The 26,663-nt window shown below is 42.0% G+C and overlaps 1 protein-coding gene across 1 annotated transcript; it reads left to right on the top strand.

The window, feature by feature from the left end:
- Window positions 1-3,683: 3,683 nt before the first annotated feature.
- foxd2 (forkhead box D2) lies at window positions 3,684-5,303 on the top strand. The gene has a single exon (XM_085774174.1). It carries the CDS (start codon window positions 4,198-4,200, stop codon window positions 5,299-5,301), a length of 1,104 nt encoding a protein of 367 aa, XP_085630300.1. The 5' UTR covers window positions 3,684-4,197; the 3' UTR covers window positions 5,302-5,303.
- Window positions 5,304-26,663: the final 21,360 nt, after the last annotated feature.

Genomic DNA, 26,663 nt, shown 5'->3' with positions numbered 1-26,663 from the left:
GCTGGGACAGCCCAAAGCAGTGCTCAACAGTGAGTCCAGTTACCTTCAATAGTCTACTTCTTCATGTCTTGACCTGAAAGTGCTCTAGATGTATTAAATCCCTTCGTTGGGACAAATTTAAAGTGTAGGACATGTAGCTCATAACCAGCTAAAGCTCATTTCCTCAGTCTGATAGTCTGCAACAGCTGCCTGTTCATTTAGGTGAAGAATGTTGATTCAACCCTGAATATGCTGATGAAACTGAGGGAATCAAACGGTTGCTCCAAACTGAAATAGCCACCACTAGATGGAAGCAAAAGCAAGAGTTACTCATCTGAGTTCATTTTCACTGTTTTACAATTTAGATAATAGTTTGTGAGTTTATTGTGGTTATCATCACTTGGTCAGAACAGAAGTAAGCATGTGACAATGTTTTAAATGCGTTTTTGTACCTGGTTGGATCGATACAAATATTACACAGAGTAAATTTTAATCCAAGACAAATCTGATGCTTTTTGTTGAACATGACAGAAATTTGTTTTGATGTGTCATGTCATGTGATTTTGGTGTAGTAGCCTACTTTGAAAACAGCCTGTCACAATGTTTTAGGCTTCAAAAATGTTAATGTGTAAATGTTAAGAGTGTTAATTTGTGGGGATGATTGTGCATGATTGAAATGAAAAAGATAGGAAATCAGAAATCCTACAAAATAGAGGGAATGGATGCACAAATACTTCTTTATTACTGTAACAAATTCTGGATCAGACCTTGTGCCCACGGCCACTGTCATATCAAGATGCATGGGTTGGATAAAGGAGCAGCTGTCATCTTTGTATATTGTTTATTTGTAACTGACAGTGGCTCTGACACAGTGTAAAGTGTATAAACTCCTTTGTGCTAATCCGTTTTCTAGCTATTGCAAGTTAACAGGCTTATAAGGCTTTGACTGTCTAAGACGGCCATTGATACAAGGCCGTTCCATTGCACAATAGTCATGATGTGGCTTATTATGGTCATGATGTGTCTTGTATTTCATAAAAAGAATGCACATTGATGTCGAAGAAGAACTTGAAGAAGGAAAGCCAGAAGGCCAAGAGAGCAAAACCTTTTCCCACAAAGATAAAAGGCATTACTGTAATACAAAGAGGCAATCTAGCTGAAAATCACATCACCTTTTCATGTGCACAACCTATAAAGTATTGCTTTGAATTGGCTTCAGAACTAGGATATTGTAATATCTAACCTTACTGAACAAACCACAGTGTAAATGTCTCAGCTTGATGTCATATTTGTGAAGTTATGGGATCAGGGCCATTGCTAGGAATCCTGGGCCCCCTGAAAGAATACTAAAGTGGGCCCCTGACTTTTCCACTTTTTTTTCTTAGACTACATATGTATTATCAATTTTTATTTAGCCTACTTTGTTCTGATGCTAATTCAGCATTACTATGAGTATTAGTCATGGTATTATACAGAATAATTCAGTCATACAAAGATTAGACTACTGGGGTTTTTTGTGGGCCCTACTGGGCGCTGGGCCCCTAGAATTATCATCACCTTTCTCCCCCATACAACGGCCCTGTATGGGATACATACATATCTAACAACTTAAAGTCAGCGTGTTCCCTTCAGTGTTAGTGAATGAGAAACAGTCCATAATCTAAATACCCAGATGCTCCTGTGCTTGCTTAATATCACATGTAATTTTGAACAGCTGTGTTTCAGTCGCCACTTGAGGCTCCTGAAGATGTTCAGTGATTAGACATGATGACTCTGGGATGTGATTCTCACAACAGCAGAGGGCGCTTCAGCACCACAAACTCAAGCACACGGAGCCGCTCCATTCAAGCAGACCACGGATCCCTATCAAACCTTATTGGCACCTTGAAGAAGCGGATACTGTGCAGCTCACATTTTGTAGGTATTCAATGTTGTCTAAATAACAACAACAAGCAATTAAAAAGACTAATGACTGCTCGCCCATATGTCATAACTATATTGGCCTATAAATTGTTTTCTTAATTAAATATATGTTTTTTGTGGCTATGACTAACTACACATAAAGCAATATTTTTGAACGGGCAACCGCCATCTTTTATTGACTGACTGTTAAATATGCATCATTGATTTCAAATAGGCCTACAACATAAATCACCAAGTATGGACATAAATAGTTACAGGTTTTCATATCTCATTACGTCTAGCCGCGTGTAAAAGGGCACTGTGAGAAGTCAAGTATATAGATAAATGAATGAATGAATGAATGAATGAATGAATGAATGAAACGTGGGCGGTGTTTGCACTGCAACTCTGCCACAAAAAAGAGTGATACAAAAAAATATCAAATTACGTGTTGCTAAGATCCAGTAGTAAACGTGTCAGAGCTGAAGGACAGTTGGCAGACGAGTGTCAGTATCTAAAAAGGTTGGCACGGCTGGCAGGACTTCTGCAGGGTGTTGGAGGTGCTGCAAACATGAAACGGCTAATTTCTCAGCGGAGCATAAGTTTCCTTCAATTAATAAAAAGCGCACAAAATACAGGCACACACAAATATAATAATATATTGCATTGGTTATTCTCTGATGAGTCAGAAATAAACAGAATAAAACAGAAGAAGCAGCCCACACGGTGAATGGGCTGCTGATGTAAACGCATTACAATAAGCCGGAGTTTCTGCAGCGTAATGAGCTGGAATGTCCGCCTGTTCCACAAAAAAACCCGCACACACATACAGACACATTACACATTGTCATCTGCTGGCCTTTAGCTCCTGACGAAGACGAATTAGAGCAGGTTGCAGCTGACGATGCCTCTATGCGCCCTTACGTATTACGCAGAAAATGCAGATGGAAAATGTTGTGACTTCTTGACAAGGAAAACACAAAACCCGTGAGAAGTTATCAGGGAATTAGGCTACTGGCCAAAATTCAATACGCACAAATTAACCAATTTATTATGGACCCCCGAGCAGAGCTGCCCTTGTGTGGCCGTGGCCATGTAACACTTCTTAAAAACGCAGTTTAAAGATTCACGTGTTTATACTCCAAACAAAAATTAGCAGTAGCCCATCAATTAGGCTGATAGTCAAACGAAAATTGTGTTAATAGGCCAATTTTATTTAAATGACCAACATCCTGTTATCAATTAAAAACTGCATTTTCATTTGACACATTCTGTTAACAAATATTTGAAAAGGAATGGAGGTAAAAAATAAAATAAAATAAAAATAAAAAATAATAAACAAGGGGAGAGTTTTATACACTAGGGCTTTTAATAAATATCTCATACTGCAATATTTACACTGTATTTAATTTTAATATGAAACCTCGTGGGCTAGAATAAACGTGCATTTCAAATGAGTAAATGACAAATATCTTAATTCAGTCCAGTATTTTCAAATTCTTGTATTGAAATAGATTATCAATATATTGATGAAGAACCAACAGAATAAAGGAAATGTCCACCAAGTTAATAAAAACGTAACATTCTTAAACAAGTTAATATGCATGAAAACAACTTATATCCCCGTGTTGAGTTTCTGTCTGCTATGTTTTTGTTATTTATTTTATTTTATTTTTATTTAACTACACATGATTTCTAGAGTGAAGCTGGTGCAGATGGGCTATTACTTTTGCAGGGTGATCTTGTCCAGTTCCTGGTAACAGTGACTCAAAGACCACGTGATCAACGTGGTCCTATAAATACCTTTTGAGAGCTAAGGAGGATAGTGTGACAGTCTGGCTGGATACCTACCCAATCCCGTGCGTAAAAGATATTTTGGAAAGACACTTGGATATCCAGAAGTAGACTTTTAAATGACCCTGCTCCACAAACTGATCACAGACGGGAACCATCGCATTTGAAGACAACTTCGAGTGCGTATCGTTGCAAGATCGATGATCTTTGACTTGATTTTTTCTTCTTCTTTACGGCTGAAAACCAGAAGTTTTCTCCTCGATGAGAACCTCGCACGGCCCTGCTTGACCAGCCTCGGACGACCAGGAGTCGCCAAAGCAACAGGTCAAAGAGTTATTTATCTTTTGAATATTCTAGCCATGTGTGCATTCAGTAGTTGGAGATAAAGCTGCAGCAAAAGTCTGGTGTGGTTGTAAGGGGGAGAGGGAGAGAGTGTGCGCGCGCTCTCGGCTCGTTAGCCTAACCGGATCACAGGAGGAGGAAATCTGGGAGAGAGGGGGAAGAGAAGCGGCGTCTCCAAGGATGACTTTAGGGACGGATATGTCCGACAGCTCTGCATTGTCCGAAGATGTGGACATCGATGTGGTTGGCGGTGACATATCCGTCGGGAAGGACGGAAAGTACATTCACCACGAGTTCAACTTGGACAATGACTCGGACGATAATTACTCCCAGAACGCCGCCGAGAGGGGCTCCTCTCCCGGTCTCAGCAGCTCCGACTGCCCGTCGGACCAGATGGGGTCCAGCGCAGAAGCCGGGACGGTGATGGGGGACAAGCCCAGAAAAAGTGCACTTGTGAAGCCACCTTACTCCTACATCGCCCTGATCACCATGGCCATCCTGCAGAGCCCCAAGAAACGCCTCACTCTCAGCGAGATCTGCGAGTTCATCAGCAACAGATTCCCCTACTACCGGGAGAAATTCCCCGCATGGCAAAACTCCATTCGCCACAATCTTTCCTTAAACGACTGCTTCGTGAAAATCCCACGGGAGCCCGGCAACCCAGGAAAGGGCAACTACTGGACCCTCGACCCGGATTCCGCAGACATGTTCGACAACGGGAGCTTCTTGCGCAGGAGAAAGCGCTTCAAGAGGCACCAAACTAACGAAATCCTCAGGGACTCCGGTGGCTTCCTACCCGGGTTTGGATACGGTCCGTATGGATACAACTATGGACTTCAGCTGCAGAACTTCCACGCAGCTCATAACCCGTATCACCCACACCACACAGGTGGTTCATTCCCGTTCCCTAATGCCCCCTGCACCTTGCCCTCATCTGCCTCCTTATTCCCGGCGCCGCATCCACTGCCTTCCCTTTTAGGGGCCGATTTAAGAAAGCCCTTTTACCCCCAACTAAGCCCGTCTCTGCCGCCTCTCAAGACGGACTCCAGCACTCCGAGTCGACCTTCGTTCTCCATTGACAATATCATCGGTGCAGCCAACTCCACCGCCTCTTCTTACAGTGCGCAGCCGAGCAGCCAGGCTCAGATCCTGGCCATGCTGACCCCAGCGCTGGCCTCTGCTTCCAGTCATTTGAACCTATCACAGGACAGCATATTACACGCTGCTCCACAGAGTGAGACATTTTCCAGCAAAACCCCGAATATGAACACTTGCCCTTTCTAAAATGAATAATAATAATTTTTAAAAAATGGACCACTGATATTTTATTAAAAAAAAAAGTAAATTGTGGCGTCGTCCCATGTGAAGGTAGGCTGAGCATTCTTGCGTGTTTTGGCTCTCCTGACAATGTAAGAGGAGAGAAAGGTTTATTTATGACTTGTAAATATGTGTATAATATTGGGAGACAAAAAGCAAGAGAAACTCGGAGGGATCTTTTTTTATTATTATTAACAGTGCTGGCCTGCAATCTGGCATGTGGCCTTCATTTGTCAGTGGAAAGACAACTACAAATAAAAGGTTCCTATTATTTTATAAGTTAAAAAGGTGTCAGTCATGGCTACGGGGACGATTTTTAATTAAATATAACTGAGAATTTTATTATGATTTATATTGTTTTTTTTATTATTATTTTGTGCGTCATGAGAAAAAAAATGGCACTGTTGTTGACATGGCTGACAAGAAGACGGCAATCTCAGGTTTTTACTTAGAAAGCACATGGAGATGGAGGGGGTTGGGGGGCTCGGAGGGGTGGGTTATGAGAGAAAAAAAACAAAAACATTTCCCACTATCGCCCCCTCTCCCCATCCCTACATACCCCCCCACCCTCCGATTCTCCTCTACATGGTGAATTTGTGACAATATCATTTCATGTTGTTGGACATGTAGGCTGTGTGGTTTTTTGGTATATATAAATATATATATAAAAAAGAGCGCATTACCTCTCTCGACCTTTTTAATTGTTGTTCGTTCCTTATCTATTTCACAATTTAATCTGTGAAGCATACAGTATGTCATGTGTTGCCAATAGAGAGAGAGAGACACCTAAATGTTCATAGGTCATTTTTTTGTTGTAATGACAAGAATAATAAATGTTTGTGAATTTGAAAAAAAAAAGATCGTTAATTTTTTTTATTGCATTGAAAGTTGATGCGTCAAATTGTCAAAAAGAAAAAAAAATCAGTTAATGGATTAAAAACCAGCACATAAATAGAATCAACGTAAATCAGATTATACAATGTGTTGTTTATGTAAACCTATATTTATTTATTTATTTATCTTGCAAATTAATTGTTTAGACAGATCTCAAATCATTTTGTCATGCATGTTGCATGGTTTTACCCAGCTGAATAGATGCACATGATGACAAACAACTTTTATTGAATATCTTTACATCTTAGGCCAAATCTCAATGTTCGTTCTTGCTCCAAATCACACAGCGTCTAATTAAAATGAACGGATGTGTGAACACTGACCGGTTACAAAGGTTCAGGCGTTTTGGCGTGCTTCCTCGAGACTTTTGTAGGTGTGAGAAACGTACAAAATTCAGTTGAAATATTTCAAAAACACGATTTGATGTATATAACAGTCATGAATATCACGCAACAGTGGGCAAGTATATTCCTCTTGTGTGGCTCTTGCTCGCTTGTAAAGGACCATTTTCTAGCCCAGTTACAAAGGGCCTAAATGAATGGGGGACGTTAGCAGGCCTCGGCGGTCTGTAATTGAAAGTGAACAAGGATATACCCACGGTCTTTGGGGCTTTCGTTGCTAATTTGTAGCAGCATTTTTCATCAGGCTCCTAATCCACCATAATGCGGCTTTTTGGCCGTTTGTTGATGTTGTCAGTGTGGACCCCTGGCCCAAAGAGAGTGAATGTGCGCACAGCGAGCGGTCTCCCCTGTGGGACCAACCACACACACACACACACACACACACACACACACACACACACACACACACACACACACACACACACACACACACACACACACACACACACACACACACACACACACACATTTGGACCCTGAAAAGCAATCTTCTCAAAAGGCCCTCGGTTTGCTCCGCTTTCATGTCATCTGTGTTGTCTCGGGATCCATATAAAAGAAGCAGTGGGACTCGTCCGGGCCACAGAAAACAGGCCCATTGGTCTTTTTCAGAGTTGTTGGAGCACATGTTTCCAGGCAGAAGGGGGTGTAAAGCCTCTTTTATTCGCCAGATCTGTGTGCAAATGGTTAAATTAGTTTGTGGGTGTTTTGACAGATGATTATTAAGGATGAAGGTTGGGAGGGCTGACTCCTCTGTTTTCCCTCAGCACAGCTCACTGAAAGTCTTTGAAACGAAAACCAACACATGACTACTTTCTTTATCCACAACCAGCCTTTCTTTCTTTCTTTCTTTCTTTCTTTCTTTCTTTCTTTCTTTCTTTCTCTCTCCTTGTTAGTGTTAGTGCAAATTGGGCAATTGAAAAATATCGCATCGAGATTGGAGAAATAATTTGCCCCCCTCCGTTCACCATGATGTTAATTGATATCCTCCGCGTAAAATTTACACCGTAAACGAGGCGGAAAGAACATTAGCAGACTATTGAAGTTTTCTCCAGCGCGGTCGCCCTGACAAAGAGTCATTACGCACCGCATCAGTCCATTAAAATCCACATGAAGCGTTTGTAGAGGTGGTTAAAAAACATTTAAGTAACGACAGGAACGGAAAGCAAGCCAATAAAAAATCACTAGACACAAAGCATAACACACACAAAGACACATACACATACACACGCAGTGGATATACCATGGGGAGGTTCAGCCAAAGGCACAGGCTTTGAAAACGGACGACTTGAGACTGAACCCATTTGTATGGATTTTTCGGATCAAATGCGCAGCAGCACTCTGCGTGTCTACTGTGAGATTACAGGCTTGTGACCAGAATAGACCTGGAACCTTTGCTCTTCCTCCAACCACCACAACACTGGGCACATTAGACATCCAGAGAGGATCTTGCGAAGCGCCCTTTAATTTTTCATGCAAGTCCTAATGGGACATCATCGCCGCGCATTGTATTGACACGTTATACTTCATGCAGACGCAGCTCTATGGTGCTGCATGTCACTTCCAGACCACCCACAGGTTCGGCACCGGGTCTTTATATAGGCACCACCACGACATTCGTCATATTTCGTGACGTTTTCTCAGACTAAATGAGGACTGAGTGTTATGTGAAGTGACAGCCAAATGACTCAACAGTCACCACAAACACATTTATAAATTTCAAGGCATTTCCAGTTTCTTTCTAACCGTTTCCATATGAGCCTATAGCAGCTTTAAACACGTATTTCATGCCAAAATAATTGATTTAAAGAGTTACATGTCAACATACATTTAGATTTATCTCTTCCTTTAATTCTGAGCATTTTCTGAACATTTTCTCCTGATAATACAGAAAGTGATTAAGGACATTTCTAATGATTATTATTATTATTATTATTATTATTATTATTATTATTATTATTATTATTATTATTATTATTATTATTATTATATTTTCGTTGGGATTCTCTCCTTAAACAGAAAGTGGCAGCAGGGATTAAATAAAATCGTTCAGCCCCAGTCTTTCACTGTCTTGCCAATAACGTTATGTCTGTAATCGATGCACCTCGCACTGCTGTGTCTTGAAGGACACAAAGACAGAGGGTGTGCTGACGTGTGTGTGCGTGTGTGTGTTTTCATGCTGGTCTTCAAGGTCACGCTCGTTAAGAGAAATGGTTTTTTTCTCATTATGTTAACATCTTATAATAAAATAAAATATAATAATAATATAATGTAACACTGACATACATGGAGATCTAGTTGTGGTTGTAATCTGAATATTCCCCTCATATAATACATTCCACTAACTTTTAAGGCAATAGGATGCAGGCTATTTAGTCAGGGCACACGGACAGGGCAGGTGCTTCTATAAATAGGCTTCTCTGTTGACTATAGGCCGGTTCCTCTAGCCTAATTATATTTAATGATGATCACTGAGTGACAAAATCAGTTTTAGATAGTTTAGCATTTAAACATCGTCTCCAGAGTTTGCTCCAAAGGACAATGACAGAGTCCAAACAGCAACAGAGTGACTGATAGCGGCCTACTGAAAAACTCTGGAGTGTGTTAATAATGAAAATACAGCCCACTCTCATTTTCCTGGGGACATCCGTCCAGGATACCACACACACACACACACACACACACACACACACACACACACACACACACACACACACACACACACACACACACGGCCATAGTCTTCTCGCTGGTGCATAGGTCATATGAGTCTTTCCTGCAGCCATTTGTTGCTACGCTTTTTAACTTCTCTCACTTAGGTACATATCTTATCCTCTCTCTCTCTCTCTCTCTCTCTCTCTCTCTCTCTCTCTCTGCACACGGCAGACGAGCCTCCTCGCCCCCACAGAGGAATGTTGGCCCGTTCCGCGGCTCCCCGGCCTGGAGGAGAGGCGAGCCGCGGCCCTAGCTGCACCGCGGCTATAAATCACAGCCTCCCCTCGCTGCTCCCAGTCTCCCTCCAGCCTCCGTGTTTTTGCAACAGACAGAGGAATCCTGCGCTTAATTAATTTAGAATGTGTAAATAAATCGAGGACAGTGAACTCCCCATCATCTCTGGAAACACAATATTAACTTTGGAAGATCTTCGCCCCGCCGACTTTGACACACTAAACGAACACCTGCTGCAGGAAAAAAAAAAAAGAAAAAAAAAAAAGATGAGGGCGTACGCGTGCTTTGACACACACACACACACACACACACACACACACACACACACACACACACACACACACACACACACACACACACACACACACAGTATCATGGATACACATGCTGCAAGGGTATTAATGACTGCAGATGTTATCCTGCAAAGATCAACAGAATATGATAGCAGGTGATGCTACATTTAGTCGTTTGGAAGAGTGAGGATGTGTGTTTACTGTATAGTCTGGAAAAGGAAAAGAAAAAGAGGAGTAGCCTATATCATTTTAAATCCACGTCTTATAAAATAAGTTTGTGGTGGAGGGTGCACTAATTAAAATCTGACTTTGGTGCTCAGCCTCTCACTATGACGTGTGCGCACATTGGGAACATATTGACGCACAGTGCGCGTTACTTGTTTTTCCTACAGACACGCATGTACACAACAGACGTGCACGTGCCGCCGTGGCTGCATCTGATTGACATGACGACGAAAACGCTCAGACGTTCACACCCGCGCGATCTCGTGCCCTGACTGGAGTTGTGCAAGGTGATGATTCACACCCGACCGGCCCGTCACCAAATTACGCACAAATCAAATAACAGACCCAGAAAAAAGAAGCTATGATAAGTGATCAATGAGAATACAAAATAGTGATGTCTTGATCCATACGATCTGCCACAAGATGACACAGAGAGATGGAACATTTCATTTCAGATCGAAAGACAAAATGTGAACGCAGTGAGCGAGTAGTCTTTCATGTTTGCAGGAGCAGAAATTAAAGCTTAATTGTCAGTTTTGTATTATACACGGATGGGAGCTCAGGTGGTTTTATTTAGGGAAGCTGAGACGGCCTCTGGTTAGGGGTTAGCCTATTTCCATGGCTGGTGTGAGGTAAAATCAACATGTGACCACTGAGACCATATAACCCATATCCACTCACAGCGCTACTATCTAATGAAATCAAACTACAGCCTTGTCTTTCTTCGTGTGGTCCAGCTGAATAGCCTCTCAGCGTCCCCTGGTGGTCCTTGGATCTCACATTGGGCCGCATGACTCGCGCTTGTCAAGCCGTGTCCTCGGTTTGGCTTCACCGGGGACGCGGTGAAGGAGAGGCGGCGTGCAGCGTCTCTTTGATAGAGAGGCGCAGCTGCTGCTGCCTGATCTCACTTGTGCCATGCGGGCGCTTTCACTGGCTTCTTCCATCTGACCTTTGATGCCAGCGCATTAGACTCACAGCCAGGATCTGCTGAGAGTAATGGCAGCGGCCTGGCCCATTTGTTATAGGCCATAATTAGCCTATTGAGTTTATTAGAATATAAATGTTATTCCCTTGACGGTTTCTTGGGTCGTGCGCAGAGAAATTGTTAGCATGCTTTTATGGGTTAAATTAAATTACGGGGTGAGCCCCTGAGTTGACAAAGTGGAGGGCAATGCTTTGTGGTTTGGAATGAATGTCCGTAATAAACCTTTGGATTTGCCCTTTTTTTTAATTGGCTTAAAGTGTTTTTCGTTTTTTTAAATTTAAAAATGGAGGAAATATCATCAAAAATAAACGTATTATTAAATAAACTTTTTCCCCCAACTATCGCTGCTTATTAATATTATTTTTTGACCACTTTTCTTATAAGGAACAAAGCTATTTTCATAAAGTCAATGACAAATATTTCTATTTATATGTTTTCTATCATATCATAGGCGCTCATGTCCAGTGCTTTCTACTTCAAACATGGAGGTAGGCTAAGTCAGTAAGGTTCAACAAAAGTCAGTTCTGGGTGTGATATAAGAAATACCAAGGACACAGCAGCCCCCTGTGTCCCTTAGGAAAGGTGAAAATGAAACTTTGTTTAAGTAGACATCTAATCTTTTTCAGCGTGAAAGTGTGTTTTCGAAAAGTAGGGGGAAAACCTCGCGATAAAATTGAAGTTTACTATCCAGAGTGAAATGCGATCATGCTGAGGTCGTGGGGCCAAACTTTTTAAGACTAATGTTTATTTAGAGAAGTGAGCGCTGTCTATGGGACTCCCCGTTCTCTCAGAATGCTGCACTAATGTCTTTACCAGGCCTGTGCAGACCACCAGCAAGACTGCAGCTCTCTGCAGCTTGTTGTGGCTTCTTCAAACAGGTCTACACACTCAGCACAAGATACTGTGTCCCACTAGCCCCACAATCCAACACTACAACCATCCAGAATAAGAGCAAAGTTGCATCAGTATAAGGATGAGCTGCTTTAAAACGCCTAATGGAATTGCAATCCAATGTAGCCACTTACAGTAGTGGATTTCATACAGACTATGGAATTTCTGCTTATTGTGCACCTTGTGATTTTGATAAAAGCTGAGCAATAATCCTTTCCCCCTCTTGTTGAGTTTTAATCTGCCTTTTCATTTCCTTGAAAAAAAAACACACCATTGAATGACTTCTTTTTTTTTTTGCTATCTAGGCTACTAATCTTCTTAATTTAACTCTCTTTCAAATATTGGCACAATGTTCAAGGCTATTCCACGTCATATTTGCCAAACAAGTACAACTGCATTGGAGGAAAGTGGCATTATCTCACCCAACTTTTGGACTAATTTGAAGATGTGGATAGTTTGATTGTGAAGTGTAAAAAGGAGATATCTGCAGCCAGTGCTTGGAGAGCAGCAGCGTGTTTTCTTACAGTTTGTAAAATTGAATTAGATACGGTGGGGAATGTGACCTCTCGCCAGACCTGCATATTTTTCACCCCTCAGGTTTTTGTGTTCCTCGGGTATTTTTGTTTTCTCAGCTGGAACTGCCATTAGACATTGTGTCCGTGCCGTCCATGTTTATCTCTACCATCTCTCCTCTCTCGCCCCCCCACCACCACCACCACCACCACCACCACACACACACACCCTTGCTTGAATCCATCCCACCCTCCCAGCTCTGCACCAGGGACCCCCAACACCTCACTTTCTCCTCCTCTGCAGTTCACGCTCTGCCACCAACGTTGATCTGACATGCAGCGAGGACGGGACTGCAACACACAGATATGCACACTGTGCACACAATATACCCCGAGGATCGTGCTTGCATACACAGGAAATCACATGTAGGCATAGGACCTCATGTCAAGTGACAGCACTAATCACATGGACCACTTTGTTTCTTTATGAGAGATTTGTTTGGATTAGTTTCATTTATTTTCCAGAGCTATAGAAGAAGTGAATGTGTCAGCCTTTAAAATGTTTAATCAAATCATTAATTAATTAGTTATAACATAACAGCAACTTGATTAGGAGTTCTTAAAATGATTTAATGTATGATTGTGTTTGCCACTGGTGATTTTTAAGGTTCAGCCAAAGGTGTTGTTTAAACAAAAACAATCATTTAGCTTGTATTGTGTAATAATGGTTCTCTTGCTTAAACTTGGTTAGTGGAGTATGCAGTTTTGAAATATGGACACCTTCCTCTATGTGAGTTATTGACTGAAAGTGCCTGCACAATTGCACACAATGTAGGCCCATATGATTCTCCAGCACATAAGAGCCCTGAGGAGCTACAACAGCAGTTATAGAGTCGGCAGCGTCACGGCCTGCGAGCAGCCACTTTGCTGGAGAGGCAGAGCGTACAGGAAGAGTCAAGGCACAGAGAGAGAAATAAAGATGAAGAGAGATGGGGAAAAAGTTGAAAACAGATATTTCAAAAATGTTAAAATATTCTTTCCCAAATTCACCTCCCTGGAGTTGGTGCAGTGGGGTTTATATCTACAGACATTTATTATCTCCCCACTGCTATTTTTTCCCTCTATATCATGGGTTATGCATTAAAGTCAGTGAGTTTCAGGAGGTTTAAATTTATAAAGGTATTTCATATCAGCTCATATTTGACTTGCTCAGCTTTTATGTGGTCAAGTGTAGCCGTGCATACAGGTAGACAAAACATAATATGAGTCTTATGAATGGCAGCTTCTGCAAAGAGCTTCCCTTCAGATCTCTCACACGTCAACAAACAGACTCATCAAAGAAAAAGCCCTAGAACAAGCACACAAGGCCTTTCTTTACATTGCTATTGTACTCTCTCTGTTCCATTTTATGTTATAAATTTCACCTCATGAAAAAAAAAGAATAAAGCTGCAACATAATGTTTAACCCTGTTTGTGTCTATTCTTTTCAATGAGGATGGAAAGCTCAAATCCAGTACTGATGTATTATAATGGAGTGTATTCTTTCATATGTGAGTATATCTGTATGTGCATGTGTGTGTGTGGGTATAAGAGAGTTCACAGAAAACCACAGCTGAAAGGCAAGCTGAATTAAAAAGGCCAAAGATGATAAGGCCACTCTGACACCCCTCACGGAGGAGAAATGTCACACGTAAAGAAAGGAAAGCAGAGCAGAGAAACAACAGCCTCCACAGTGAGAGGCTGATGCAGGGGTGAAGTAGCCCGAGATTGCACTCTGAGTAGAGGTAAAGGGGCATCTGATCATGTGTGTGCATGTGTGTGTGCGTGTGTACATTTGGATGGGGGGAGGTTAATGCTGTTCATGACTAGTAGAGTCATTTCACAAGGCGGGAGGCACGGCTGGATGATGGATTGGAAGCTGGAGGGGTGAGCAGATGGGTAAGTAGAGAAAGTGAGGTTAAGTGGCAGTTAGATGTTGCACATCTAAGTAGATCAAGAGTGGGGTTGTGTGTGTGTGTATGAGAGAGAGAGATAGAAGGAGGGGCGGCAGAAGAGCAGAATTAGGCAGCTATATTTCAGAGAGCCTCAAAGACATAGATATAATATTCTACATCTGTCATATTTCCCACTTTTCCCACCAATATATTAAAAATTTGTATCTGATGATGTGGTGCCACTCTTTTGCTTTCCACTTACTGCAGTGGTGTGTTTGACCGACATTGTGAAACCAATAAATGGTCAGTTGAAGTGAAAGACCAAAGTGTGACTGTTTACTCATCTTGTCAGGCATGTGTAAATGCGTCCTGCTCATTGGTTATATGCAGCTGTAAAAGGTCAATCTTTACTCTCTGGGTTATGCACTGGTGTCTGTTTTATGAGCAAATTACTGTTTCTGGCCGTAGCAAAATTGGAAGAAAAAAAAAGTTACAATTATTCACATCTTTCCAGTCACTAATATTTTTTGTGGGATCATTGGAGTTGATGGTTTAATGTGAAGTAATTATACAAACTTTGATTCTGTTGATTTGATAACTACAACCCAATTATCCCAAACATTCCCATAAAATTTAGGTCTGCTGAGAAAACACGCAAAAATGAAGATTACATGTTATGTGTGAGAAGATAATGTTAATCCAAGACATACTGGATTTTGTATCAACATTATTTTGAAATATGTGTTCTTTTCTAACTTGAAAATGTAACTCTAGTAAGAAACCATAAATTCGGATGAAAGGTTAGAGAATTGTTTTCAAAGGATAACTTTATGGTTGGTTTATGGTTTGGCACTTGACTTCACTAAATCTTCACTAAAAATTAAAAGTTAACTAACAGTCAAACGCCTCTTGGCATGAACAGTGAAACAAAGCTGTCAAAGTTTAGGGTAAATGCAGCCATCATTCAACACCACAAGAGAAGCAAAAACAGCATCAATAAGCACATGCCGCCTAGCTAATATAGCTTGTTGATACAATGCAATATTATGAAAGTCAACATTCAAATAGGAACATGGTCAAAACCTGGAACCACTAAATATAATGATACAATAACTAGACTCCGAGTCGGCAGCCATGCTATTTGCTCTGTGGGGCTGCACTTGGGCACAGTGGCAGTCTGAGCTAAATGGCAACATTAGCACCACAGGCTATTTGCTATTTACTAATAAAAAACAGCTGAGGCTGATAGGATTGTTGTTCATTCTGCAAGCATTTTGTCTTAGATCAAAGTCTCTGACAAACTGAAAATTTGGGTAACCCTTTAATTTACTGGTTAATTACATCATAATGTCAAGAAATAGCCAAGAAATAACAATTAATTGTGTAGTAATGTCAAGAAATAGCCTAGAAATAACAGTCAATTTCATAGTAATGTTGAGAAATATAGCCTAGCCAAGAAATAACGATTGATTGCGTAGAAACAGCCCAGAAATAACGTATAATTGCAAGGACTTGGTGGAGAAAGATTATGGCTTTCCCAAAAAATTCAAAGCATGAAAAGCATGTGTAATCTTTTGCTTGTTATGAAAAACATGACATTACTATGAAATTGACCGTTATTTCCTAGGTTATTTCTTGACATTACTATGCAATTAATTGTTATTTCTTGGCTTATTATCATGTAATTAGTGGCCTATAAATTAAAGGGTTTCCAAATTTTGACCTAATGATGAAAATCAAAGTTATTACAGTTTATTCTGAAGTGGACATGAATGCTTGTATAAAAAACTCACAACAATCCATCATGTAGTTGAGAAATGTCTCTCAAAACTACAAATGTCAACTTTATGGGCATTCAAGAAGTTATTTGATCAATGAGGCCAGTGGGGGTCCTCCTCTGGGGACCATGCACAAAAATGGCAATCTAATCTATAGCTGTTCTAATATTTTGGTCTGGACCAAAGAAGTTGACAGAGAGACCAACTGGAACCATGCTGAAAGGTTTGTACAGTTTGATCAGGGAGGGATGTGATCATGGCCACCATGCATGTAAGCAAGCAGTGGCTTTGCCTTAGAAAAAGCAGAGACGGCGCCACCAAAGTTAAAGGGATACTTCACCCAAAATCGATAATTCACCAATTTTCTACTCACAGTCATGCCAAGGAAGGGTTTGGAGAACTTTCAGAGTTACCAAAACGCTTTTGGAGTTCCAGGGGGGAACATCTCGCAACAAATCTCGCACATGCGCACAAACATCAACAGAGCCACTTCAGGACACTTGGGTCAGTACGGACGAGCAGTATGGGGGTATTTGGATGTTTCATAGTGTGTGTTTTGGACAATTCAAAAGTGAGCACTATCCGCCGCCATTACATGAAAATCTGTTGCCAGCCGGACCCCCCCCTGAACTCCAAAAGCGTTTTGATAACTCATAAAGTTCTCCAAACCCTTCCTTGGCATGACTGTGAGTAGAAAATTGGTGAATTATCGATTTTGGGTGAAGTATCCCTTTAAGGGAGGAGGAAAGTGAATTGTGCATGTTCATGTCTGTTTGTCTTCTCCCATATTATGAGCTGGCTGTACTGGGACAGGCTGTCTGGGTGGCAGGCCTGTCATAGGCCTGTCAGTGCTCTGTCACAGACCATTGTAGCAGTGGGCGATTGATGAGGAGCAGCAACAGGAAGTCTGTGGGGCTGCTGGGAAACAGGAACAGGAAGAGGAGGAGATGAGAAGAGAAAGAAGAGGAGGAAGAGAGTTGCCTGTAGTGAAAATGGAGACATGACTGATGATGTGGCAAAGCCAGGTAAGTAAAAGGTCTGAGATTCAGGTCTGCAGACTGGAATGTTAACTGGTTTGTTACATATTAGTGTCGGCTAGACATTGATCAAATGATACAATTAATTTGCTCTTGGTCTGAGGCTCTCTCCCACTTTCTCATCTTTTTGCCTCATGCGTTATCAGGAAATTCCAGATAAAGTGTCCCATTGAACACGTGTGGTGGAAGAGTTGTTGCTTCCTGTCTAGTCTAACCAAGAAAAATACAGAGCAGGATTAAACTAAGAAATGAGACAAATCGTTCTTTAAAAAAGTCAAAAAGCATATAATTCATACCGTTTTTAAATTTAGATCACAACATCTTAGCTCAGATGAAGTCACATGAACTATTAATCACAAAAGGAAATACTTGCTAAAGTCTTAGACACTGATTTTATGGCAAATGCCCACAGTTAGAAAAATGTGGCATTACTTATGCAGTTTAACAGTTCTGACAATCAAATCTTTGACATGTTTCAGAGACTCTGTCAAACTCTGGTCCGTCTAAACTCACTCCAAGACCCTTCAACCCCACCAACACTCCAAATCCCACCCACCTGCTACTCTGAGAAGGTTTAAACAAACAGTATTTCCAAATAAAGTCTGGTCTTAACCTCTCTTTCCGCTGAATCTGCTCTCCCTTTCTTACTCCTCTCCAATTATCCTAATCCCTCCATCCACTCTGTGATGTTTCCTCTCTCTTTTTCCCCCCCTGACAGCCGCCAAGGGATGTAACGGCTGATGTACGAAGGGTAATGGTCCTCCTCTTCCTCCTTGCGCCCCTGCTGTCCTCTCCTCTCGGTTTGCTCGGTGGCTTTCCCTCCCCTAATTCAATTCTACATGCTTTTCTTGGCTTGACCGGCTCCTGTCTTCATTCAACAATTTTTCTCTCTGCCTCCTGCATTTCTTCTCTGACTTCCTTGCTCCATTAAATCCATCTTCACTCTTTTTTTTTAAAAACCTTTTTTTTGCCTCTTCTTTAACTCCCAGCATTCTCTGTCTCTTTTCTCTCTCCTCATTCTGTCTCTGTTGCTCCCAGTTGCTATGTTTTTAGTACTGCATCTGATTTGCAACCTCTGGATGGTCCCCGTCTTGCTCTCCTACTCTGGGCCGTCTGCCTCCCTCAGAGGGAGCAGCTCACTGGGGCTGAGAGGGGTCATGCCTGGGTGAGGTATATCACTTCCCTACCTATCTCCTTCTATCCTTTCCTTATTCACCCTTTCACTCCTTCTCTTTTCTCTATATCCCTTTCTCCCCTCTCTTGTCTACTGTTTCTCTCCTCTTGACATCCCCCTACCTTCTCCTATTTCTTTTTCCCTCCTTTCTTCTTCAAGTAACATAATTGATTTGCTGAATACCTCCAGAAGCACATCAAGCCAAATTCCCGTTCCAGCTCTCCCTTTAAAAATGTCATTTTACTAAGAGGGGCTTGTGTTTGGAAATAAAATGATATTTATGATTTCAGCATCTCCCATGTACTGCACACTGTATATATATGGGACACATGCATATCTCTTTGTGCCAACACCGGAATGATTTAGGAAAGAAAAATGTGTGAGTGTGTGAGTGCAGGGGTGTGCGAGAGCACTGATGAATCACTGTATATGTGAGAAAGAGATGCTGTTGAAGAGTTTTGTGTACACAGATGCGGAAAGGGAAAGAACCACAAGGAGAGAGCGATGAGGAGGAGAGAGACAAAAGGGCAAAAGAGAAGATGGAGATAGAGAGAGAGAATAAAGGAGAAAGACTGGCCAGTGTGTGTTCTTGTGGGGGGCAACTGAGGGGATCGTCTTCCCCCCTCTGCTCCTCACTGGCCCCAGCCAGAAGCCCCCGGGGGTCCCTGGGTTCCTGAGGAAAAACATCTTGGCCCCCATCACCCCTGAACCCAGTGCTGGGCTGTTTACCTTGGCCTGGCTCCCTGACAGCTTTACTGATGTTACATACAGGCACACAGGGACCCTGAGTCAGAGAGGGAGAGGGAGCAGGAGCACAGGGAGTGAGGAGGTGGAGAAGAGGGAGGAGGAGGAGGAGGAGGAGGAGGAGGAGTGGGGTGGATAAGGAGTGGAAGGGCAAGGAGGATGGAGGATGGGTGACAAGGATAGAAGAGGAAGGGGAGGAAGAATGGGCATGGGATGCGGTGGAAAGGAGAGACAAGAGGAGTAAAGGAGGAGGGAGAGGTGTGAGGGAGCTAGAGTGTTAGCTTACTGTGATCTTAATCACCACCATCAGATCCATTTGGGGAGAGCTCCAGAGGAGAGCGCTGTTAAGAGGGCAACAGGGTGCACGCTGAGTATACACTGAGAAGAAATATTGCTGACAAAAAGTCTGCACTAAAAATACAGGCATTAATTTTCATCAGCTTTCTAAGTTGATGTATATAAAGCAATATTTTGTTTTTAAGATCATTGCTCAATGTAGTGTGTGAGATTTGAAAAGCAAATGTGGAGTGGAGACCCAATATTTTGACAGGAGGTAACGTTACTCATTACAGTGTGCTGTAGAAATGTATAGGCACTTTCCATACTGGTCATGGGGAGAGTATGGGGAGGGGAGGGAACCACTGGCCCTCACTATACAAATGTTGACACAAGTATACCATATCTATTGTAAATAAATGAACATTATCAATTTGGAAACAAAGCTTTGCATCATGGAAAGTCCTACATTCAATGAAATATGGAGTCGACTTTGGTATTAATTCAAATGTCTTTTTGCAGTAAGTAAAAAACAAGAAACATGGGGAAATGTTCCCTTCGATGATGACTTGAATTTGCATTCATCCCTCATCCATTTAGGACAAAACGTCTTCTCTCATGTCTGGCAGTTTGTCTATGTGTAGGTGTTTGTTTGTCCATTTCTGGGCCACAATGCTGGGTTGGGCTAGGCCACAGGGGTTTCTGTGATGGGGTGGGAGGTCTGTGTTTTGCTGCTCGGAGCTCTAAGTCTTGTTTGTCTGTCCTGAGCAGCTGGACAAGCTGTAATAATACAAACAGGCCTTTGAACAGGCTGCTGTGTTGTGCCGCTCCGGGTTGGGTTACATCCCACACACACACTTGCTCGCTCAGAGACACACGCACATATGTCGATCAGACTGGCAACCACACACACACGCACACACAAATTCATACCCCCAAAAAATGTTCACACGCTCATGAATGCAGGTGGGTGCGCATACATGTGTAGATGCACTGATTTACAGACACACACACACACACACACACACACACACACACATACACGTACACTGTGTTGCACTCTGAAATGTTGATCACAGTTAAATGACGCTGTGCTGATAATTGTGACTGATCATCTTAAACTCACCCATCACTCTGCCTGACAGCCTGTTTGTCGGTCTCCTCTGTTTGTGTGTTTGTTTGTTTGTTTGTGTGCACAGATGGATGGCTTGCTTGTTGTTTGCTTATGGCTGATCATTTGTCACGATAAATCATTAGGGACAGACACACTCACACACACACACACTTACACACACACACTTACACACACACACACACACACACACACACACACACACACACACACACACACACACACACACACACACACACACACACACACACACACTCTTGAGCTCCCTGGATTGTTTCCACCCTTCTCAAACTGATTTAGGCTTACACAAACACTTCAGGCTGACTGCGCTGTCATCCTCACACACTGGAAACTACAGCCCCCTCAGACAGAGAGAGAGAGAGAGAGAGAGAGAGAGAGAGAGAGAGAGAGAGAAGCGGGACATAGTTGAGTGCCATGCTGCTCCACTACACTGACGGATGACTTCCTCAGTTGTTATGTAATGGAGTTCTGGGCTTCACCTGCCCTGGCCCGGCCAGTGGCCTCTGTGCACAAACACCAGGATATGAGAGGACAGGGAATTGGTCTGTAGGTTGTCAGGTCACTACTCTGGAGATTTACTGCACAACCAGTGAGGGAGGAGGGTTGATTTCATGTATAAAATTGTACATACCACACACATTGTTTTGTCACACTAATATGCATATGTGTTGGCCACATGCAACGAAACAACTAAATAAAAACAAAGCAATTCTGGTACAACCCATAGAGAGCCACCACGGCCCTGGTACAGTACATGCTGGATCACTGGCACTGATTACTGGTACACCTCGATGGGATAGAGGCATTGTAAATGTTATTAGTTACATCTGTGCTTTTCCTGCCATAACATGTCAAATTTTTTGTTGTGGATAAATCTCTCAGATCTGGGAATTTTAATCAGAGCCTTATTGGATGCAGCTGCCTCTGGTGTAACTCACTCCTATGAATTTTTACTGGACGCTCCCTATGCACAGCTGTTTTCAGGCAAATTAAACCCTGTGTCCAGGTTGAAGGAAGGTGGGGCTGTGCACGGAAGCACCACGTGAGACCAAGCTTAATCAAGTAGTATGACGAATGTGTGCTGCTAGAAATCTAACAGCATTAATAATATCCCACATTAAAGCAGAAGTAAACGATCCGGTCGTTTTGGCTAACTTCTTGTCAGCCGATGGAGTTAGCAGTCCCCGCCCTCGTCCCTACGTCACCACATTCACGCGCATCCCTTGGCTGCACACACAGAGAGGACCGCCCCTTTATGCCGTTCTCTCTCCTCATTGGATAAAGGTTGTAGGATACAAGGAAAGTTTTCTCCTCAGCTTACAGCAGAGCAGAGTGACTGACAGACTCGTGTTTCAGACCAAACACTCTATGTAAGTGATTGCTGTCGGAAGATATAACTATTTAAGACTTATATTAACACAAACATTCCGCTTACCTCTGCTTTAACAACTGGGCATGACTCTCGGAAATACCCCACCAATTGATCTGACTGCCCTCCCAAAATGTTCTCCTTCATCAAATAATAAATATTTATTTCTGATTATTTTGTCTGAATCCTATAAAAAAAAAAAAACAGGATACAGCAGGTAGAGCAGTTACTTCCCTCATTCATTTAAATAATTCAATATCTTATTTTGAATAAACCAGCATGTAAGAATAGATAATAATTAAATACATTAAGTTGTCCTCCAATGAGAGGGCGGGGGTATAGTTTAAAAATCAAATACATTATGGGCTATAGATTGCCTGGCTTCAGTTTTAAAACAGTGCTTGCTATCATACAGTCATAAACACTAGGGGAGTGCCCAGTCACAAGTCTTGAAATCTGGCAGTCAACATCTCTTAACACTCACCCTGTCAAAGCAGTCTGGCACTGGGACTGTGAACAGTGGCAGTAGCAGTAAACTGTATTTGGATTGACAGCACTATTTATCTGCCCACAGGCCTGAGTGTGGGAGGTGCATTACACTCAGAAGTAAAAGTGATAACATCTGTGTGGGTGCACCATGGGTGTGAAGATTCAAAAAGGGCAATAAAAAAAAAAAAGGTCTTAGGTCTTATGACAAACTGAACATCCTGTATTAGATGAAATAAGAGGATAAAGGTGACATGATTCAATTGTTACAGCTCTGTCCTGAATGCTGAAGTGACAGTACCAAGACGCCACAGCGCCAAGGAGCGACTCAACTGCCTGGATTATTATGGGTTACACAGAGTTGACCATCTGCTTACCAAGACAGCAGTGATACAGTTACTCATCCCTGAAAACAAGAGACAGAAGCATGATAGGGAGATAGACACAGAGACAGAGATGCCTAAACCAAAAAAGACTGTTATGGAAATTATTCATGTAAGGACGGCAAATGGTCCAGGCCAGAGCGATAGATATAACATATCGCTCTGGTCCAGGCTTTAGCCAAAGCACTGTTGACTGAATGTCAACACAATATATTGCAAGAGAGATACATTTTCTGCATTAAGTTGATTATAATCTTTTGTATGATTCATTATGATTTAATGCCTACTGCACTTTGGGATACAGGGACAGAGAAAAACAAGAAAATTGAGAAAACAAAACAAAAGAACTAGACGAAGTTCCAAAAACAAAAGTGTGTCTCTGTCCTGTCCTCCCAGCCTCTTGTTGCCCTCTGCTCCTGACCTCAAAGTCCTGGAGTGAGTTTGTAAACTGTTTCCCAGTGACCTCAACATCTGAGCACCCTGTCCTCTACTTGCAATAAAATACAGACAGCCACATCAGCAAAGACCAACAAGCAGGCCTGACAGTGTCCACTTCAGCGGAGAGAAAAAGTCTTCACAATGCAATCACGCTGTTTGCTTGACTTCCACATTTTGATGTTAAATTTATGTGGTGCGGAGACCAGTGTGTGGGTCCTTGTGAAGTATATGGGTGCATGTGAGCACGTCCTTGTTCCATTTATCAGCTCGTATTTACTTGTGAACTTTTCTGGGAGTGCACATGATGTGGTTCAGTGATTTTTTCTGCCTCGCTCTCTCGGTCTCTTTCGCCACTTTTTGTTTTTACATGGCATGCTGGGATTTGTTGTTGTGTTTGCTTTGCAACTCCTCAGCCGTCGTCTTCATTAGATAATGACGGGGAACAGTATTTGTGGTGGGAAGGTTGAAGGTCACAGCAGTGTTTGGAATACACACGCGTGACTGGTCGGTCAGACGTGTCGGGCTATGCACACTCTGATGAGTCAGCAAAAACAACTGGTGTAGGTTTTCTGGAGGAAAAGCTAGCTAGATGTGAGTCTCTGTTCTGTGTTCGATTAAACTTGAGCCGCCTTTGTGAAATCAAGAGGACATTGAAAATTACACAATTAACTGAGCACAATAGACATCACCTTTTGTTGATACTGCAATTTCACACATGAAGTCCCAGCTATACAGAGCTTTATAGCAAATTTGAATTTTTTTTTCAGTTTTCATTCAAAAACGCTTCTGCACAATACCTGCTCAGCATCAAACAAGACAGGCAATAAGCAACTAGCTGATGAACGTAGTGGTGCAAAGCCAGATTTTTTTCTCAGAAGTTGGTGGAGGCCAAAAGCTAGAGGCAAGCTACAAGAGACTAACTTTTTGGACTTTTTGGTCAGACACACGAGTTGAGATGAAAGAAAACACTGCTTCATAATTTCTCAGTGTTTAACAATAAGTGTTTGGTGACAACTTCACTACCCATATCAATGCATAAAAGGGTAATGGCGACATATCGGTGTTATATGTTCACAGTTTATTTCTACTGCTCTAAAACTGAAGAAAAAAAAACATTTGGAAGCATCATCTCCATCTTCTTTTTTTTTTCTTTTTAGTTTTAAGAGTAACATTTTGGGACTCTTACTCTGAATCTACCCACATTAAAAAATGTTATTGCTGTGTGAATGAATGTGATGTTTAATAGATTCATAGTTAAACTAATCCAGCAGGGCATTGAAGTTAAGTAATAGTGGTAATCAATTAATGTAGCATCTGCTGAACTGGATTAGGCTTCAATGTTCCCAACACATTTTTAGAAACAGGGATCAGGGCTCTTTAAGGCACACCCCTCCTCTGAGGCTGACCAATCACAGTCCATTGGTCAGCTCCATGGTGACGTTTTTTCTCGCGCACCTCAAAACATACAGGTGTGGTGTGTGGGGATTATACTAATCGACGTGGTTCTGCTTTATCGGTTTGGTCGACCGCAGCAGGAGTTTAAACACCAGAAGGCAGTGGAAGGAGGAAAAAGCTGAAATTAAGCGGCTGGACAGACTGCAATGGACTCAACAGCATAGTAGCCTACTGTGAACCTGGACCACATTTTTATCTGCGCACACGACTAAAGGGATATCAACAGTCCAGGAATGGACCGACTAGTGGACTTCAAAGGTAGGGAAACCACCTAACACTCTCTCGCTGGTTTACGACGCTGATAAATCTGAATAAATTACACTTGCGTCACTCGCGACCATTTAAACATTACAAATCCAGAATAATAGCCTACTTACAGGTCTGCCAAAATATATCCAATGATGTGCATGGTTTTGAAGCAGTCCTTGCAGCACAGGACTCAAGCAGTGAAATAGTGTATTTTTCGATGTAGCTACAAAAGGAAAAGAGAGAAAAAAAGTGTTCCTACTTCCATTTTGAATAGTTGTGTTGTCGCGCGCCAAACTAGCAGGAGGGCGGCGCTGGGTGACGTGCTGACGTCAATAGATGGAGAAGGCCCAGAGCCCAACTGGGCTTTTTTTTTTGCACATCAGGCTTATGCCCAAACACACTTACTTTGTTTGGCATGTATTTTTTTGTGATCCATTGCACAAAAGCTTGAAAACTCAGTAGGCTATTAGGTCAGGGGAAAAATGGAAAAACGTACCAGCACTAAAACACAGTAGGCCTACAACAATGAGCTTATCGGTGTCCTGTTATGAAGATGTGCTTTATGGATATTTTAGATATATCGAGGTCAGGTATAGTGCCATCTTTGGACAGACGAACAAAAAAGTTAAACAACTTTAAAATGACTCCTTTGGTTTGAGGAAGAGGATGCTTTTATTTAGTGTTTGTGCATTGGTGAACTTGGAAGCATTTTGTGTCTGCAAGAGTAGTTCAAGAATGATTTGTGGTTTTGTTTGAATAGGAGGAATCAGCTGGGAAAAGTTATTTTGAAGAGGAACAAGTTTATTGTTGTTGACATTTGTCATCTGTGTTAATATTTCATGTTCTCATGAGGCTGTAGCTCAGAGTGTGTCATTTAAATACCCCTTTCAGATGGGGCAGATGTTTTCTGATGTAGCAGCCATGAGGAAATTCTTAATTTTCTGTTGCACAGTTCAACATTGTACATAAGTGATTTGTTTTTGTCATTGTTTGTTTTGTTTTTTAAAATCTGGTCTTGCAGTAGAGGTTGTGGGATGCTTCATTCTTTGCTTTGTATTCTTTATTATTTGTGCATTCTGTTTTGGCTGAGTTATAGGGGAACTGGCACTATGACGCTGATGATAGGACTTTGATCCATCAGAATCTTTTTCATGAACTTTTTTCACATTTTTTTTTGCAAATGCCAACTTTTACATATTAGCCAAAAAGCATTTTTTAAATGAACAGCACAACATACGGTTTGTGTCTTTTAGCGAGCATGTGTGTTATTTTAAGGAGTCAGGTTCGGCTTTCTTTACGCTCCTGTGCTTTGCTGTTGTGTTGGAGTGGCATCATGCAGAAACATATCCTGTCACACATGAACATTTTGTTGGCCTCTACCAGTCAGACTGACTACCTCTGCAGTATTTGTTAGCCTTTTGATTGGTGTGTCTAATGCTTTGTAGTTACATGGGTGTTTCACATTAGAACAAAGGGGGAGTACGTAATGAGAGACATAGGACAGAGATGGAGAGAAACACAGGAGGAAAGATAGAGAGAAAGACTTGTTCCACATGTATGCAAAGCTCAGGCCTGGTAGCAGAGTGACAGATGAGACAAGGGAGGGAAGATCAAGAAATGGAGTGCAAATCAAAGGGGAAATGACTAGGAAAGATGAGCAAAGAGGTGGAAAAGGGGAGGGTGAGTTGGTGGGAAAGAGCAGGAGG

The sequence above is a fragment of the Trachurus japonicus genome, chromosome 4, assembly GCF_045865225.1.
Source record: "Trachurus japonicus isolate A0001 chromosome 4, Traja_1.0".
NCBI lineage: Eukaryota > Metazoa > Chordata > Actinopteri > Carangiformes > Carangidae > Trachurus > Trachurus japonicus.
This window is presented reverse-complemented; position numbering and strand designations above follow the sequence as displayed.

Bases quoted from the DNA above. Each gene is read 5' to 3' on its own strand.
- foxd2 (XM_085774174.1), top strand. From the start codon at position 4,198: ATGACTTTAGGGACGGATATGTCCGACAGCTCTGCATTGTCCGAAGAT.